Source organism: Spinacia oleracea, chromosome 6 (genome assembly GCF_020520425.1).
Source record: "Spinacia oleracea cultivar Varoflay chromosome 6, BTI_SOV_V1, whole genome shotgun sequence".
In the NCBI taxonomy this organism is placed as follows: Eukaryota; Viridiplantae; Streptophyta; class Magnoliopsida; order Caryophyllales; family Amaranthaceae; genus Spinacia; species Spinacia oleracea.
In genome coordinates, this window is record NC_079492.1 from 2,847,592 (window position 1) to 2,865,459 (window position 17,868).

Here is a 17,868-nt window from a genome sequence, read left to right on the forward strand (position 1 = left end):
TCATAGTTGGGAGCGAAAATGTCATTTTAGCCTAAATATGTCCTATAACGACCAAACAAGCCTTAAATGTGTATAAGTAGTTAGAATAAGTCTTAGAAAATTAAAACTAAGCATATTAAACAGGTAATAAGTTTAAAATAAGTCCTTAGGTTCTTTATTTTAAAGTTGGGATCGAAAATGCCTTATTTTATCCTAAATATGACCTATAACGATAAAACAAGCATTAAATGTGCATAAATAGATTGGAATAAGTCTTAGAAACTTAAAACTAAGCATATTTATCATATAATAATTTAAAAATGAGTCCTTAGGTTCTTAAGTTCAAAGTTGGGAGCGAAAATGTCATTTTAGCCTAAATATGACCTAAAACGACACAATGAGCCTTAAATGTGCATAAATGGATTGGAATGAGTCCTAGAAAGTTAAAAATAAGCATATAAAACATTTAGTAAGTTTAAAATGAATCCTTAGGTTCTTTGGTTCATAGTTGGGAGCGAAAATGTCATTTTAGCCTAAATATGTCCTATAACGACCAAACAAGCCTTAAATGTGTATAAGTAGTTAGAATAAGTCTTAGAAACTTAAAACTAAGCATATTAAACATGTAATAAGTTTAAAATAAGTCCTTAGGTTCTTTATTTTAAAGTTGGGATCGAAAATGCCTTATTTTATCCTAAATATGACCTATAACGATAAAACAAGCATTAAATGTGCATAAATAGATTGGAATAAGTCTTAGAAACTTAAAACTAAGCATATTTATCATATAATAATTTAAAAATGAGTCCTTAGGTTCTTAAGTTCAAAGTTGGGAGCGAAAATGTCATTTTAGCCTAAATATGACCTAAAACGACACAATGAGCCTTAAATGTGCATAAATGGATTGGAATGAGTCCTAGAAAGTTAAAAATAAGCATATAAAACATTTAGTAAGTTTAAAATGAATCCTTAGGTTCTTTGGTTCATAGTTGGGAGCGAAAATGTCATTTTAGCCTAAATATGTCCTATAACGACCAAACAAGCCTTAAATGTGTATAAGTAGTTAGAATAAGTCTTAGAAACTTAAAACTAAGCATATTAAACATGTAATAAGTTTAAAATAAGTCCTTAGGTTCTTTATTTTAAAGTTGGGATCGAAAATGCCTTATTTTATCCTAAATATGACCTATAACGATAAAACAAGCATTAAATGTGCATAAATAGATTAGAATAAGTCTTAGAAACTTAAAACTAAGCATATTTATCATATATTAAGTTTAAAATGAGTCATTAGGTTCTTAAGTTTGAAGTTGGGAGCGAAAATGGCACTTTAGCCTAAATATGACCTATAACGACACAATGAGCCTTAAATATGCATAAATGGATTGGAATGAGTTCTAGAAAGTCAAAACTAAGCATATAAAACAATTAGTAAGTTTAAAATGAGTCCTTAGGTTCTTTAGTTCATAGTTTGGAGCGAAAATGTCATTTTAGCCTAAATATATCCTATAACGACCAAACAAGCCTTAAATGTGTATAAGTAGTTAGAATAAGTCTTAGAAACTTAAAACTAAGCATATTAAACATGTAATAAGTTTAAAGTTGGGAGGGAAAATGCTTCATTTTAGCCTTAATATGACCTATAACGAATTTGTGTATTACATCAAAGTATCAAGCAAAACAAATATGTGTATTTTTGCAATGATTGAAGCACGAATGAAAGTTCTGGCAGGAAATGAGCAGTTTGTTTTTTTCTTTTGTCTCTAAGATTTTAGAAACCTATCAAACAACTACCAATTAATTAAAACCTATCAAACAACTACCAATTAATTAAACCAATACAGTGATACCAAATGGGGCCTTAGCATTCTTATGTCAACTATTCGATGCAATCTAAATGTGTCCAATCTTAATTGGAAGCTGATAGCAGATTGATATGCCTAGGCAAAAGGTTTAATTATTTCACCTTCCCCTAGCTACAACTTTCAACTAAGTAAGAGGTTCTTTATTTTGTACAATAAGAGTACATCATTATACTTAACAGAGATCAATATGCATTGTGTACTACTTAAAACCTTCATATAGGATCATTACTCCTCCAAAAAGACAGTCGCAACTCCACATAACCTGTTCGTTTTTTAATGAAAATTCCAATTAGGAAATAAATAAAGTTCAGAAAAGACAGCTTCTAAAGACTTACATTACCTATTGTACCAATGCCAGCCAATGCGATTCCCAGCCAATCTACAACATTCATAAGCTCCTTCAAGTAAAAATGGGAGAAAATGGAAAGTATAGCAAGTCCACATCCAGAAACAGGTTGGATGACAGATACCTGAAATGGTTAGAAAGCGATCAGAAGATCAAGTTGGTTTCAAAAGAATATAGCCAGCTTAAAACGGGCAAGATAGAAAAAGGAAAGTATCAAGATGCTGACCATTAAACACTGTTGTATGCAGCATAAGCTTCAATTACAGTTGACAATTGAGAATAAAATACACAGAATTAAAAGAGGTTGTTGAGAAAAGATGCAAGAACTTGAGAAAAAGTGAATTTCATGGTACCAGGCTACCAGCAATTAACAAGAAGATTATAGGAAAAAAAATACAAACCAAGAAGTTAAAGAGAATATAGTGTTGCAAGTGCAAGCAGTATAATGCTGCTTCTGCTACAGACCTACAGTATACACTCAGCAAGAAACAATAAACAATCGAAACATATGATTCACTAATGAAAAAACAGAGCCATGCTTAAAGCAGCTTACAGACAGATGCTAGATACCAAGGTGACAATCACAATTCATAGGACAAGCAAAAATAAGGAAAACGGGAAGCGTAAATCTCATAACAGCTATCATAAGACAAAAGACACTATTAACACAATTTCTACATTATGTATACTCTATGAATAAAGGACATACTGGCTTGTGCTTTGTTTCTAGCAAAATCATCCTGCACAGTGCACACTAGTAGCAACTCTTCCATCAAAGTAAACCTTCAAGCATCAGTTTCTAAATACCAGTTGGGGATAAAGGGATGTTCGTTCATTACAATATGCACCATTACGTATAAATGTCACAGAAAAGACAACACGAAACAGTTTTAAGGTTCCTCGCCATATCGCTTGTCCCTGAATCCCCACCACCGCAGCGATAAACACCAAAGTACAATACATAATTTCCCAACAAGGGCTAGTTGAAACTATATCATGAACTTTAGCTTAGTTTCTAATTGCCTGGATAGCAAACCATTGTCTTTTCCAGTAACTACAGGAACACACCGGAACAGCCAACAGCCAACAAAATCAACAAAATCAAAATAAAAATAAAAGTTGAACAAACGAAAATCAAAATCAAAACGAAAATCAAAAACGAAAATCAAAAACAATAATCAAAACGAAAATCAAAAACTAAAATTGAACCCTAATCTGAAAACGAAAATAAAAAACGAAAATAAAAATTGAACACACCATACCACCGGAACCACGACGCCGAGCAACCACCGGAACCACGACGCGACGGGGAGATGCTGAACCACGGAACCAAGACAGCGACGCAGGGCTGAACCACGGAACCACGGAACCAAGACAGCGACGCAGGGCTGAACCACGACGCGACGGGGAGATGAGCAACCAACGGAACCAAGACAGCGACGCAGGGCTGAGCAACTCTTGGGTTCGACGGCGACGCGAGCTGAGTTCGACGGCGACCTTGGATATTTGTTTAAGGGAAAAGGCTTGGAGCTATAGCAGAGAAGGAACAGAGATTGAGCGCGGTTTGTACGTTGCAACTAGGAAAGTAAAAATTTTAATTTGAAACGCGGACTTGTTGCAGCGGGCATTAACATGTACGCTGCAATAACTACGGGTTGTTGCTGCGGGCTTTTATTTTGTACGCTGCACCAAACGCATTTGTTGCGAACAACTAAAATGTACGCTGCGATAACCCTTTAAAGGGTTTGACCCGCGTTGACCGACTGGTTGTTGAAGCGTATTTATACTTGTACGCTGCAACAAGGGGGCTGCAACAGGGGTTTTTTCTACTAGTGATGCCATGAATTTGCTTGTAACCTTTAGCAACTAATCTAGCTTTGTGTGTGAACACAATTTCATGTTTGATGGTTTTTATCCTTAAAACAAACTTGCAACCAATAGGTGTGAAACTATTCTTGCAAATCAACAAAATTTTAATTTTGTCATCAAAACATTGAGTATGTTTTATGGCCTCTAACCATTAAAAACATTTGAGTCTATTTATGGCCTCTAACCATTTTAGGGAATCTGGGTTTCGTCATAGCTTTCGTACAGGTCACAAACTCATTAATCTACATGATAATAGTTTGACTGCAAGTTGTAGGTTTCTTCACTATCTAATAGAAGAATTTCATAGTTTCAGTGACCTGAACTCCATGTTTCTTCACTATCTAATAGAAGAATCTCATAGTTTCAGTGATTTGAACTCTATGCCTACTTGGGTATAGAACATCAAACAATAGAATATCAATAGCCACTTGAAAGTCCTTTGAATATTCTGTTCTCCTTGAAGCACTTGTAAAGTCTTCTAAGAGATGTCTATTATTTAAAGCCACTTCTAAAGTCCTTAAAGAATAAGTTCGGATTTTCTGAAGCACTTCAAAAAGCCTCCGGAATGTCCGTTTATGTTTGTTGTTCGCCTCGAAAACTTTCGAGGTCTATTTTCTCCCACTTGTCATTTTGGTAACGAATCTCCAAAAGGACATTATTTCGAGAAAACAAACATTATGTTCTCAAAAATTCGTGGTAGAAACAATACCCTTGTGTCTCATTTGAATAAATCACAATGAAACATATATCTATACTTGGGCCTTAGTTTGTCGAATGACAAACACTAAGCTCCCACTGAGTTTTGCAACTCTCTAGATATATTTTATGAAAAGTTATTCTGAAATTACTTTTCAATAGCTTTGACGAATTTTGTTTAGTTTGGTGGTAGTTGAGCATTTTGTTTTAGAAATCATAGGAAAAGTCTTTATGATTCATCATTAATCGAATCAAGTACTAATTGACTTCGATTATTCCAACTAAGATATGCCATATCTTATGGACCTAGATTGTGAAATTACAACACACAATCATTGATGATCATATTTGGTCTCAAGTAATCATCAACATGATCTAACCTAGATCTTTATGATTTCTTGCCAAGTGGATTTTATACTTCTGAATCTTTGAACTAACCAAACATATTCAACTTATATCACATTTGAGTAAATAAACCTATATTCACTCAAATAATAAAGTCATAAAATCTTTCTTTTAGCTTTGAACTCTATTTTCTAGGCGTTCTAACAATAGTTCATATCTTTTGTTACTTTCAACAAGTAAGACTAGTCGTCTTAAATTGATCTAGAAATCAATGAACTTTCAAAAGTCCATCAAAATAGAGCTTTTGAATGTTAACTTGTTGATATGGTCTAAGCAACAGTGCCAAAGATTAGTGGAACTCAAATCAAGGGGTTGATTTGAACCTAGTAAAGTTCTTTAAAGAGTTGTTTGTTTTAATCAAGCATATTGACTCAACCTGTAATTGACCATTTCATTCAAATAAACAAACAAACATTGTTTTTGTTTTTCTTGAATGTGAGTCTTTCTGTGTTTGAAAACAGAAATTTAGGTATGTTGATTATGGAACAAAATAGCCATTAAGTTCCAGTCTTTGAAAGGACTTAAAACAAACTAGATGACCCTACAACTAATGTAGCATTGACATGCTTCATTTCCCACTTGTAGGTCATTAGTGTATCCTAGCTTCCATTGTTTGAGTTATTACCGAAGTAAGAACCTCAAGCGGTATATGATACCAAGGAAGTTTGATTGCTAGGTCACTTCTCTTTAAACATAAACTTATAGGTAGAAACGGAATCGTAAATTCCTTTCATTTGTTCCTCGTTTTCCTATTTCTTGTACCCTTTCTTATAGTCTTAAAAATTGAATTCTTTAGTGTTGACTTTTATATTTTGTTAGACATGTCCAATGTCACTCCAACAAGTTTCTTACCATTTTATTTATGTTGAATATTCTGTTTCAACTAGATGATCTTACCAGAAGCGCGCTTGTAAAGTTCTCTAAGCATCAATCTATTCGAATGTCTAGGGACTAGACTCATTCGAGAAATAAATGGACAAAGATATTAGGTTGTTAACCATTGGTAAGGCTGAGCGTTTAAACTCAATGCTTTATGATCTCAAAACTACATTTTATTATGAATTCACAAGCACCAATTGGTTTGCCATTCGATTTTGATATTCGAAAACAACCATAAAAGTCGATATAAGAAACGTACATTTTAAATTGCTCATTTTCTCTCATTTCCGTGAATCGTTCTTGGATTCATTACCAATCGAGGAAATTTACTGTTACCTTTCTAAAAGGATTTACCGCAGTGCAAGATATTTAATTATAAACAATAATTAAAACATACATTGAAGCATGCAAAGTCTAAACATTTATCATGAATAATAACTTGAAAACTAAAGCAATCATGCAATTCAAACAAGTTATTACATTTTATTCGAATTTATTGTTCCGGTAGGTGTGAATAAAATGATTCCAAGATCCTAAAACCATTGAAGAATTAAGCACAGTTTGTCGACACAATCCAAAAAAATTTTAGGTAAGCAAAAACCTTTTGCTAATAGTCTAGAAACTATTCTTGGTTGATAGGCACGTCTAAGAACTTATTAGGTAAACCTATCGATTTTGCCACGACATAAAAGGACTCCTTACTTATATCGTTGAGTTTCACCAAAACTAACATGTACTCACAATTATTTGTGTACCTTGCCCCTTTAGGACCAATAAGTAACACCTCGCTGAGCGAAAACTATTACTAGATTGATGTAAAGGATATCCAAGCAAGTGTATATTTTGGCATGGCACCTTTTAACTCAATTTTTAAGTTTGGAACTTAAGGCTCTTACTATGTTGGTTAGATTTTAAGTGAACTAAAATCCTTAATCATGCAACATAATCAAGCCACAATCTCATGCATAATTAAGACATATTTAAAGCGATAAATAACTTAAAGCATGCATAAGATAAATGTGATCTAGTATGGCCCGACTTCATCTTGAAGCTTTAACTTCAAAGTCCGTCTTGAAAATCTCCGTGGGAGGCACCATTTTCTTCAAATAGAATAAGCTATAATTAAAACTAATTACAACTATTTGATGGTACGCAGACCATATTTGAATTGAAAAACAGCTTTGGTACTTTAGACCAATTACATTCAAATTAATGGTACGCAGACCATATTTTCTATCCTATTTGGGCCATACTAGTCACTTCATAACCTGCAAAACAGTACATATACAATATATACCATTCACCCATTCATTATCATGAATGGCCCACATAGCTGGTTAGTAAAACACATTATGCATCACATAAATATTTGCAGCAATTAATCAAGGGCACCAATAATCTACAAATTATTCAGTCCTTATTAATTCTAATCAAGTTGTTTTAACCTTAAGGATTTGTAGACCTAATCAAGAGTTTATGACTAAAAAAGGGCTCCCACTTAAACCAATAAATTCATATGCTTTACTAATTTTAAACATAAAAATGTATTTCTAGTCTAACCGGAAACATACAAATTTAATTAAAATTTAAAGCTCATATAAATTTATAATTGAATCCATAAATTTAATTTAATTTCAGTCGTATTTAAATTAATTCATGATTTTAATTTTAGTAAAATAATTAGAATAAATAAAATTTATTATAATTACAATATTCAAAATTAAAATCCAAGAAAATAATTTAAATTATTAATTTTAAAATTAATTAAAATTACGTAAACTGAAAATTTCAAATTAAAATTTCAAAACGATCTAATCGCAACGCAACAACCCCACGCAACGCACGCCCATGGGCCACACGCACACAGCCATCGCTGGCCATGTGCGCGCAGCCCATGCGCTGCGTCGCATCGCTGCTGCTCCCCATCGCAAGGCGCGCGCCAGCGCTCGTCGCAATAAGCATGCTGCTGACCATCGCTGGGCGCAGCGCTCATCGCACGTCGCAACAAGCACGCTGCTCGCCATCGCTGGGCGCAGCGCTCGTCGCACGCACACTTGCGCTCGCTGCGCGCGAGGCTCCGCACGCTTGCGCGAGGCAGTGCGCGCTGTGGCGCAGCACGCTTGCTGCCCACACGCGACTGCTCGTGCCTTGCTCTCGCCCTTGCCCATGCGCCCATTGCTCACAGCCCACGACACAAGGCAGGGCTGCTGCCTTGTGCTCGTGCACCATGCCCTTGCTCGCTGCATTCGTACCGCATGGGCGACGAGCTCCCTTGCTCGTCGTCGCATGCCCGCACTATACAACACCCCTTAAGGGTAACACGTAGCGTCCATTGCTTTGTGCGTGCAAGTTATATGAGCGAATCGCATAAAATTAAAAATTTATATTCAAAATTAATGACAAATTAATAAATAATATTAATTTCATAATTTTAGGGCGAAAATCGAAAATTTATTATTTAATTGATTTCCGATTAACATGGATTCAAGTCTAGGTCATAAAATTTTAAAATTTAACATAAATTTACAATTTTTATGGTGGTTTTTAATCATAGGTATCTAATTAAATTATAACTAATTATGAAAATCAAATTAATTCTAAATTATTCCAATTTTCAACCAATTAATCATAATTACAAATTAGATTGCATAATTAACAAGGCTAGGCATTCAAACTTGTTAAACATAAACAGTAGGTCAATCAAAAATTTAAGATTTATCAACAAGAATCGCAAATATTTAATTTAACATCTTAAATTTACGAAATTTTGCATTCGAAAAACTAAAACCTCCGAAAAGTCATAGTTAGGCTTCGAATTTGAGAATTCTGGGTTCGGCAGAAAACTAACTATTTTTGTCAAAATTTTAGAATGCCTTTTCCATGCGGAATTGACACAAAAATCACTCGATTTGGATGAGTAACGAAGAAACTGCCGAAAAACTGCGTACATATAATTAAATAAACGCAATTTGCAATTAATTAACATTTACGAAAATTAATCACCCCTTTTAATTCTTGCAAATTTGTAATATTTAACCATGTTTATGCAATTTAGATTATGAAAATAATAAGAGGCTCGTGACAATTCATAAATCATGCGGAAAAACCATAAAGCCGGGAAAGCATATTATTTTCACATAATCATTTAGCATAGAATAGATGCATACATGTTACAGCGTGCCTTCCCTAGCTGCGCCCGAACCGAACAAGAACAAGTCTTTAGGACTCCAAATGTCGTCCCTCCGTAGATAGTCCACAGTACGTCCGGATCCGCCTCAAGTTAGACCAACTAGAATCGCCCTTAAGGTTACTAGGAATTTCGGCTAGTGTTTGCAAGTGTATGGCTGATTTTTATTTCAAAAACTTACCCTTTGAATACTTCAATCGTACCGGCAAATAATGACCCTAGGCCCTTATTTATAGAGGTATGGAAAAGGAACTGGAATCCTATTAGGATACTAATTAGTTAAACTAGAATCCTAGTAGGACTCTAACTAATTAATTTTATCCTTTTAGGATTAGGAATTTAATCATCAAACAAATCCTATACAATTTAGGTTTCGTATGTGAACACAAACTCTACACGAGCATGACCCACGAGCGTGCAGGCCATGCCCGCGCACAGCCTACACGGCCGCTCGGCCCATGCGAGCCGCAAGCCCACGCGAGCAGCAGCACAGCTCGCAGCCCATTGCTGCGCGCGCTGCGTGCGCTGCCATGGCCTGCTGGGCCTGGCCTTGCGCTGGGCCTGGCGTGGCCTTGGTTGTTCGTGTGGCGCGCTTGGCTTGCTGGGCGATGGCCTGGCTTCGTGCTGGGCCCTCGTCCGGCAGGCCTCGTCCGATGCTTATTCGTACGATACGCTTCCGATTAAATTCCCGGTTCCGGAATTCATTTCCGATACGAACAATATTTAATATTTCCGATTCCGGAATTAATTTCCGTTTCGAACAAATATTTAATATTTCCGTGTCCGGAATTATTTTCCGATTCCGATAATATTTCCGATTCTGACAATATTTCCGTTTCCGGCAATATTTCCGATTCCGCAATATTTCCATTTCCGATAATATTTTCCGATACGTACCATGTTTCCGTTTCCGGCAACATCTACGACTTGGATAATATTTATATTTCCGATACGATCCATATTTCCGTTTCCGGCAATATCATCGTTTCCGGAGTATTCATTTCTTGCTTGTGACGATCTCAGCTCCCACTGAAACCAAGATCCGTCGATTCCGAATATCCATAGATAGAGTATTTAATGCCATTAAATACTTGATCCGTTTACGTACTATTTGTGTGACCCTACGGGTTCAGTCAAGAGTAAGCTGTGGATTAATATCATTAATTCCACTTGAACTGAAGCGGCCTCTAGCTAGGCATTCAGCTCACTTGATCTCACTGAATTATTAACTTGTTAATTAATACTGAACCGCACTTATTAGACTTAACATAGAATGCATACTTGGACCAAGGGCATTATTTCCTTCAATCAGATCCATTGACTAAACCTCTGCCGTAGGCGAAGCACAACTCGCACACTACAGCCATGGGAATCAAGCATATTGGAGAATGGCTTTGATGTCCTTATTTAATGTTTTAAAGTTTTAGAGTTTAAATCTTGTAAAAACATTATTGGTTAATCATTCACAATAAATGAATAGAATTCATTTTTCCATTTAATTTGTGGTTTATTAAATGATGAGTCCCTTCAATTTGACGATATATTCAAGATAGACTGTCAGGACCAGTCCTGTGACTAAGAAATGTCTATCAAGTGAACTTGAATGTCAAGGGTTGAAAATGGTCCCTGGTCGGAGTTTTCTATAAAATTGGACGCATAGAAAACGTTAGACGACTAGAATGCAAGATGACTAAGCTAATAGTTCTGTTTCTTGAACTATGTGGACATGTCATAACCATTTGCATAGATACTTACTTTGGGAAGACTAGTATCACACAGACCTATGAAACTTTACTGTAAAAGATGAAAATCTGTCATAAGTAAATTTCATTAAAATTATTAGACACTAAATCCTCAATACCTGAGTGATTTGATATTACTTGTTTGAGAACTGGTTACTTTGACGTTGACCAACCGTCGCACCGTAAAAGGAGGCTATAAAGGCAACGCTCAGGTAATCACCTATCAAACGAAGTCTAATCTCAAGATCGCAAGATTGAGATTGTCCTCCCATAAATCGGGATGAGATGCTTAAAAGTTGTACAAGGCCACTCGGAGAGCTAGAAACTGTGAAATGCATGGCCGTGCTCGGATGAATCATAGGCTATGATTATCTTTTTATTTGATCAGTTGAACTCTGAAACCGAGAAACACCTCTGGACATAATAAGGATGACAACTCTTACCTTATGTTCAAGAGAAAGCATCGAGTGACAAAGGAATTAGGAAATGCACACTTGTCCCTAAGGACAAGTGGGAGACTAAAGGAAATAATGCCCTTGGTCCAAGTATGCATTCAATGTTAAGTCTAATAAATGCGGTTCAATATTAATTAACAAGTTAATAATTCAGTGAGATCAAGTGAGCTGAATGCCTAGCTAGAGGCCGCTTCAGTTCAAGTGGAATTAATGATATTAATCCACAGCTTACTCTTGACTGAACCCGTAGGGTCACACAAATAGTACGTAAACGGATCAAGTATTTAATGGCATTAAATGCTCTATCTATGGATATTCGGAATCGACGGATCTTGGTTTCAGTGGGAGCTGAGATCGTCACAAGCAAAAAATGAATACTCCGGAAACGATGATATTGCCGGAAACGGAAATATGGATCGTATCGGAAATATAGATATTATCCAAGTCGTAGATGTTGCCGCAAACGGAAACATGGTACGTATCGGAAAATATTATCGGAAATGGAAATATTGCCGGAATCGGAAATATTGCCGGAAACGGAAATATTGTCAGAATCGGAAATATTATCGGAATCGGAAAATAATTCCGGAAACGGAAATATTAAATATTTGTTCGAAACGGAAATTAATTCCGGAATCGGAAATATTAAATATTGTTCGTATCGGAAATGAATTCCGGAACCGGGAATTTAATCGGAAGCGTATCGTACGAATAAGCATCGGACGAGGCCTGCCGGACGAAGGCCCAGCACGAAGCCAGGCCATCGCCCAGCAAGCAAGGACGCGCGCACGCCCAGCCCAAGGCAGCGCCAGGCCCACCGCAAGGCAGGCCCAGCGCGCCAAGGCAATGCTGCCCAGCGTGGGCTGCGTGGGCCGAGCGCATGCGTGCGGGTGCCCTCGTGGCTCTGTGCGTGTGTGTTTGTGTCCATTCACAATTCCTAAATCTATTAGGATTTGGTGTATGATTAAACTCCTATTCCTATTAGGATTATTTAATTAATTAGAGTCCTTGTAGGATTCTAAGTTTAATTAAATCGTATCCTACTAGGATTCCAATTCCCTTTCCAAACCTCTATAAATAAGGGCCTGGGGTCATAATTTATACGCACGATTGAAGTATTCAAAGGGTAAGTTTTTGAAAGAAAATTCAGCCACTCTCTTGCACTAATAGCCGAAAATTCCTAAACACCTTAAGGGCGATTCTAGTTGGTCAATCTTGAGGCGGATCCGGACGTACTGTGGACTATCTACGGAGGGACGACACTTGGAATTTTAAAGACTTGTTCTTGTTCGGTTCGGGCGCAGCTAGGGAAGGCACGCTACAAAGTGTATGCATCTATACTATGCTAAATGATTATGTGTAAATAATATGCTTTCCTGGCTTTATGGTTTTTCCGCATGATTTATGTATTGTCATATGTATCATAACCTAACAAATACTTTGTAAAAAGTTTTGGTTGACCATTCATATAAATGAATAGAATTTATTTTTTCCATTTATTTTTGTGGTTTATTAAATGATGAGTCCTTTCAATTTGACGATATATTCAAGATAGACTGTCAGGACCAGTTATGTGACTAAGAAATGTCTATCAGGTGAACTTGAATGTCAAAAGTTAAAAATGGTCCCTGGTCGGAAGTTTTCTATAAAGGTGGACGCATAGAAAACGTTAGACGACTAGAATGCAAGATGACTAGTAGTTCTGTTTCTTGAACTGGGTGGACATGGCAATGTCGCAATCATTTGTATAGATACTTACTTGAGAAGATTAGTATCGGAGAGACCTATGAAACTTTACTGTAAGAGATGAAAATCTGTCATAAGTAAATTTCATTACATTATTGGACACTAATCCTCAATACCTGAGTGATTTGAGATTACTTGTTTGAGAACTGGTTACTTTGACGTTGTCAAGTGTCGCACTGTAAAAGGAGACTATAACGGCAACGCTCAGGTAATCACCCATTCAACGAAGTCTAACTTCAAGATCACAAGATTTGGATTGTCCTCCCATAAATCGGTATGAGATGCTGAAAGTTGTACAAAGGCCACTCGGAGGGTTAGAAACTGAAAAATGCATGGTCGTGCTCAGATGAATCATAGGCTATGATTATTTTTTTATTTGATCAGTTGAACTCTGAAACCAAGAAATACCTCTAGACATAATAATGATGACTACTCTTACCTTATGTTCATGAGCAGGCATCAAGAGACAAAGGAATTAGGCAATGCACACTTGTCCCTAAGGACAAGTGGGAGAGTGAAGGAAATAATTCCCTTGGTCCAAGTATGCATTCAATGCTAAGTCTAATAAATGCGGTTCAGTATTAATTAAACAAGTTAATAAATTTAGTGAGATCAAGTGAGCTGAATGCCTAGCTAGAGGCCGCTTCAGTTCAAGTGGAATTAATAATATTAATCCACAACTTACTCTTGACTGAACCCGTAGGGTCATACAAATAGTACGTGAACGGATCAAGTATTTAAGTGAATATACTATTCATTAAGTACTCCATTTATGAACATTCAGAAACGACGGATCTCGGTTCCAGTGGGAGCTGAAATCGTCAAAAGGCAAAATATAGAATGCTCCGGAAATGATGATATTGCCGGAAACAGAAATATGGATCATGACAGAAATATAAATATTATCCAAGTCGGAGATGTTGTCGGAAACGGAAACATGGTTCGTATCGGAAAATATTATCGGAAATGGAAATAAATTCTGGAATCGGAAATATTAACGGAAACGTAAATATTTGTTCGAATCGGAAATAAATTTCGGAATCAAAAATATTAACGGAAATGTAAATATTTTTTGGAATCGGAAAACGAATCGGAAGCGCGACGTGCGAACGCTTGATGAATAAGCTTGCGAGACGCAAGGCCCAGCGCAAGCGCCAGGCCCAGCGCCAAGCAAGCCCGCGCGAAGCAGCAAGGCTTTGGCCGAATAAGGAAGAAGCGCCCATCGCATGGGCCGCGTGCTGCTGCAGGACGCTAAGCGCGCATGGGCCGAGCAAGGCAGCAGCGCCCAGCCGTGAGCCGCGTGCTGATTGCTGGACGCCAAGCACAGCAGCAACGTGGGCTCAAGGACACACGGTGCAAGCCCTTGACCGGCTGGTTGCTTGCGAGCCAAGTAATCTTGTGTTTTCCTAATTCTACTAAAATTAGATGTTTAGGGTAAATCTGAAATACTTAGTGTTTGATTGTCCCTAGAATTCTAATGTTATTAATTAACTAGAGTCCTAATGGATTTAGTTAATAGATTCCTAGTAGGATTGAAACTCCTTTATTTCCACCCTATAAATATGTGGTTCACGATCACAATTTATAATGAAATTCAATATACTATTCTAACGCATTAAATTTAAGAGAGAATTTAATACTTGCCTATCACTATTGTGAGTTTCTCGAGTGCACATAAAACCTTACAGAATATTCTAATTGGTTGAATCTAAGGCGGATCCGAACGTGCTGTGGACTATCTATGGAGGGACGACATTTGGAGTCTTATACTTGTTCTTGTTCGGTTCGAGAGCAGCTAGGGAAGGCACGCATCACATTGTATGTATATTAAATTATGCTAATTGACTATGTGGCAATTCATTTTGATTCCTGGCCTTATTGTTTTTCCGCATGAATTATATTGTTTATATTATTCATAACCCTACAGATATACCATAACTCTAACAGCATGTAACAAATTTGGTTGCATGCCGATTTTATTAAAGGGAAAGGTCTAATGAGATGTCATTATCTTCATCATCATTGCAAATACAAAGACTCAGATCTGCACCCATAACAGCAAATTCATCATCGGTTGCCACTTTCTCCTTCCCCTTGGCCGACGTCGCTTTGGAACTTTCTGGACCAGACGACCTCTTTCTGTCTTCTCTTGGCATATGAACTACGACGGTTTTTGTTGGTGGAAATGCATTAGAGAGAGATAGTTGCAGCTCTACTGGGTGGTGATCATGATCACCGAGAAAGTGGGTGTCGAGGGCGTTTTTAATTAGTGAACCCTTGAGTTGTTGTAGACGATCCTCCCTACGAGATACTGCACGAGAGGTGGTCAACTTCATAAGCTCAGGGAGTTGCTCAATGATTTCCCTGTCTTTCCCACTTTTCTCAGCTGCATTTAGGGCTTCTATATTTTAGAACACAGCAAAAAAATTTCACAAAAAACATTCAAATCAGATCAATGCAAATCATCATATTAAGAATAATCAGACCACACAAGACCAGACGAAAAAAATAAAGTCTAACCGATTATGAGGTTCTAACCAAAAAGATACATGGAGAACTGGTATAGCTATACTTTCTTGGTAATTGTTGAAAAGTTTTTCTATCTCGAAGGCTAGCTAGCCAACTAAGTACAAATTAAAAAGTACTTTGAACTCGAAAAGACTAATTACTTGACTTTAATCCAAAATTCAAGCTACACACGTCATTTAAAGGCCTAAAAGCGTAATTATAAATGTATTGACAATTTGACATGAATGTGGATTACGTCAATAATCCAAATCATTAATAATCCGTGCATGCCATGCCCTAAACCTATATATATGCATTTCCAATGCATTGTTGCATGCACGGAACTATTAAATTAGGGTTTTTATTTTTTTATTTTTTATTGAGGGATATTAAATTAGGGTTGAACGATTAAGGAATTAAATTGAATATTTATTTTTTGAATATTTGATGACATGAGAAAGTTATTCTTTAGTAAACCATCGATCAATAGTCGTGTACAAGCTAGACTATTTCAATATGTCTAATCATTTTAGTTAAAACTAGTCCATATAAGGTAAAAAAGAAATTTTTGATAATGTTTCCCTTCGTTATAAATAATAATTTTTTTTTTACTCAAGTACGAAGAATATCTTTTTGAGAGAAAGAAAGCGTGATGTAGAACATAATAATTTTGTGATTGTGTCAGAAGAAATAAATATGAAAATCAGAAAAAGTAACAGGTACAACGTTAGAAAAATTGTCGTTTTATATGACTTTCGGTTTATGTTTCAAAGTATCTTGATATTTAATTAAATTTAATTTAATTTATTACACAAATTTTTAAAAAAAATCTAGGTTCGGTTATATATTGCAAGATTGTGCGTTCAAGGCTTTTTATTTTCCTTCAAAAAAAATGTTCACCTTTTTTTTCTTTTTCAGAACAAATAAATTCATATAAGGATTGATAATTAAGTTCAAGTAAATTCATACTTTGTATGATGGTTGATAAAGCTTACCTAAGTTCAATATATTACAAATTAAATAATTCCTATAGTTTTCGTAAGTTCGGATAACTTTTGTTAAGTATGGATTAAAATTCAGATACGTGAAAAATAGGTGAATAACGTGTACACCTTTTAGAATTTGACTTAAATTTAGAGAGAGAAAAATCAATAAGTATCAGATCATATCCGGCCTTAAGGAAAATAAGTATGCAAATGTAACGACTTCCTAACTATATATCACATGATTATACAAATTTTATACCAATGATGTCTTGGTCTAGTGATTATTAATGAGGGCCTATATACAATATGTCATGCGTTCAAATCTCCCTCTTACATTAGTCATTTATAGTGCTCTTATGACTCATTCTCGTTAAAAAAAAATATACAAAATTTACCATTTCTAATCAAATTTTCTTTTTTCTTTTTTCCTTTTTCCTTTTATCTTTTCTTATTTTTGGGGATGATATGTGCATTACTAAAAAAAATAGAATCATTTACAGGGTAATATTAACAATAAGAAAATTACCATGAATTAATGATTCATGCCTCTTGCTTCGGTGCATCTGTTTATAACATGAAAATCTAATTAAATGAATAAATCATAATTTAAAGAAAATATATATATAAAAAACATAGTGAAGAGAATAATTTAGGCTTTAAGAAATGATACAAACAAATTGATAAAGTTATAGTACCTGTAAATGGCTTTTTACATGAGACACGGTAATTCCATTTACTTCCATTGCTCGCAAAATCATGTTAGGGGTAGCCCCTGAAATAGAACACCAAATAATCCATTTTTAAATCGAAAAACTTAACAAAAGCTGCTTTCAAAATAAATAATATAAATAACAACTATTTTCTTAAATTTTTACGGAAAAATAATACAATTAGATTAATGTAAATATAAAATGTAAAATTATTATATTTGTACATGTAATGCTAAAATTGATTTTTAATTTAGTTTTATAATAGTTATTAAATTCGCGATTAAATATTTTATTTTTTTTATATTGAAAATGAGTATACATATGAGTATAAAACTTACTGTCTTCTCCACCAAGTTTCTTAACAGCACGCAAAAAACAATCGTGAAGATCGTCAGTCCATCGAAGTCTCGGACTTTTCGATCTTTCATAAGACCTTACACTACTTTGATTTGCATTAGATTTAACAACATTTCTAAAACCTACATTCATCGCCAT

General features: G+C 35.6%; 1 protein-coding gene across 1 annotated transcript; it reads right to left on the minus strand.

The window, feature by feature from the left end:
- Nucleotides 1–15,148: 15,148 nt before the first annotated feature.
- Nucleotides 15,149–17,868, minus strand: LOC110792537 (uncharacterized). Its single transcript, XM_021997356.2, has 4 exons — nt 17,712–17,868; nt 17,359–17,435; nt 17,190–17,226; nt 15,149–15,570 (listed from the first exon to the last, which is right to left on the minus strand). Exons 1-4 carry the CDS (start codon nt 17,866–17,868, stop codon nt 15,149–15,151), a joined length of 693 nt encoding a protein of 230 aa, XP_021853048.2.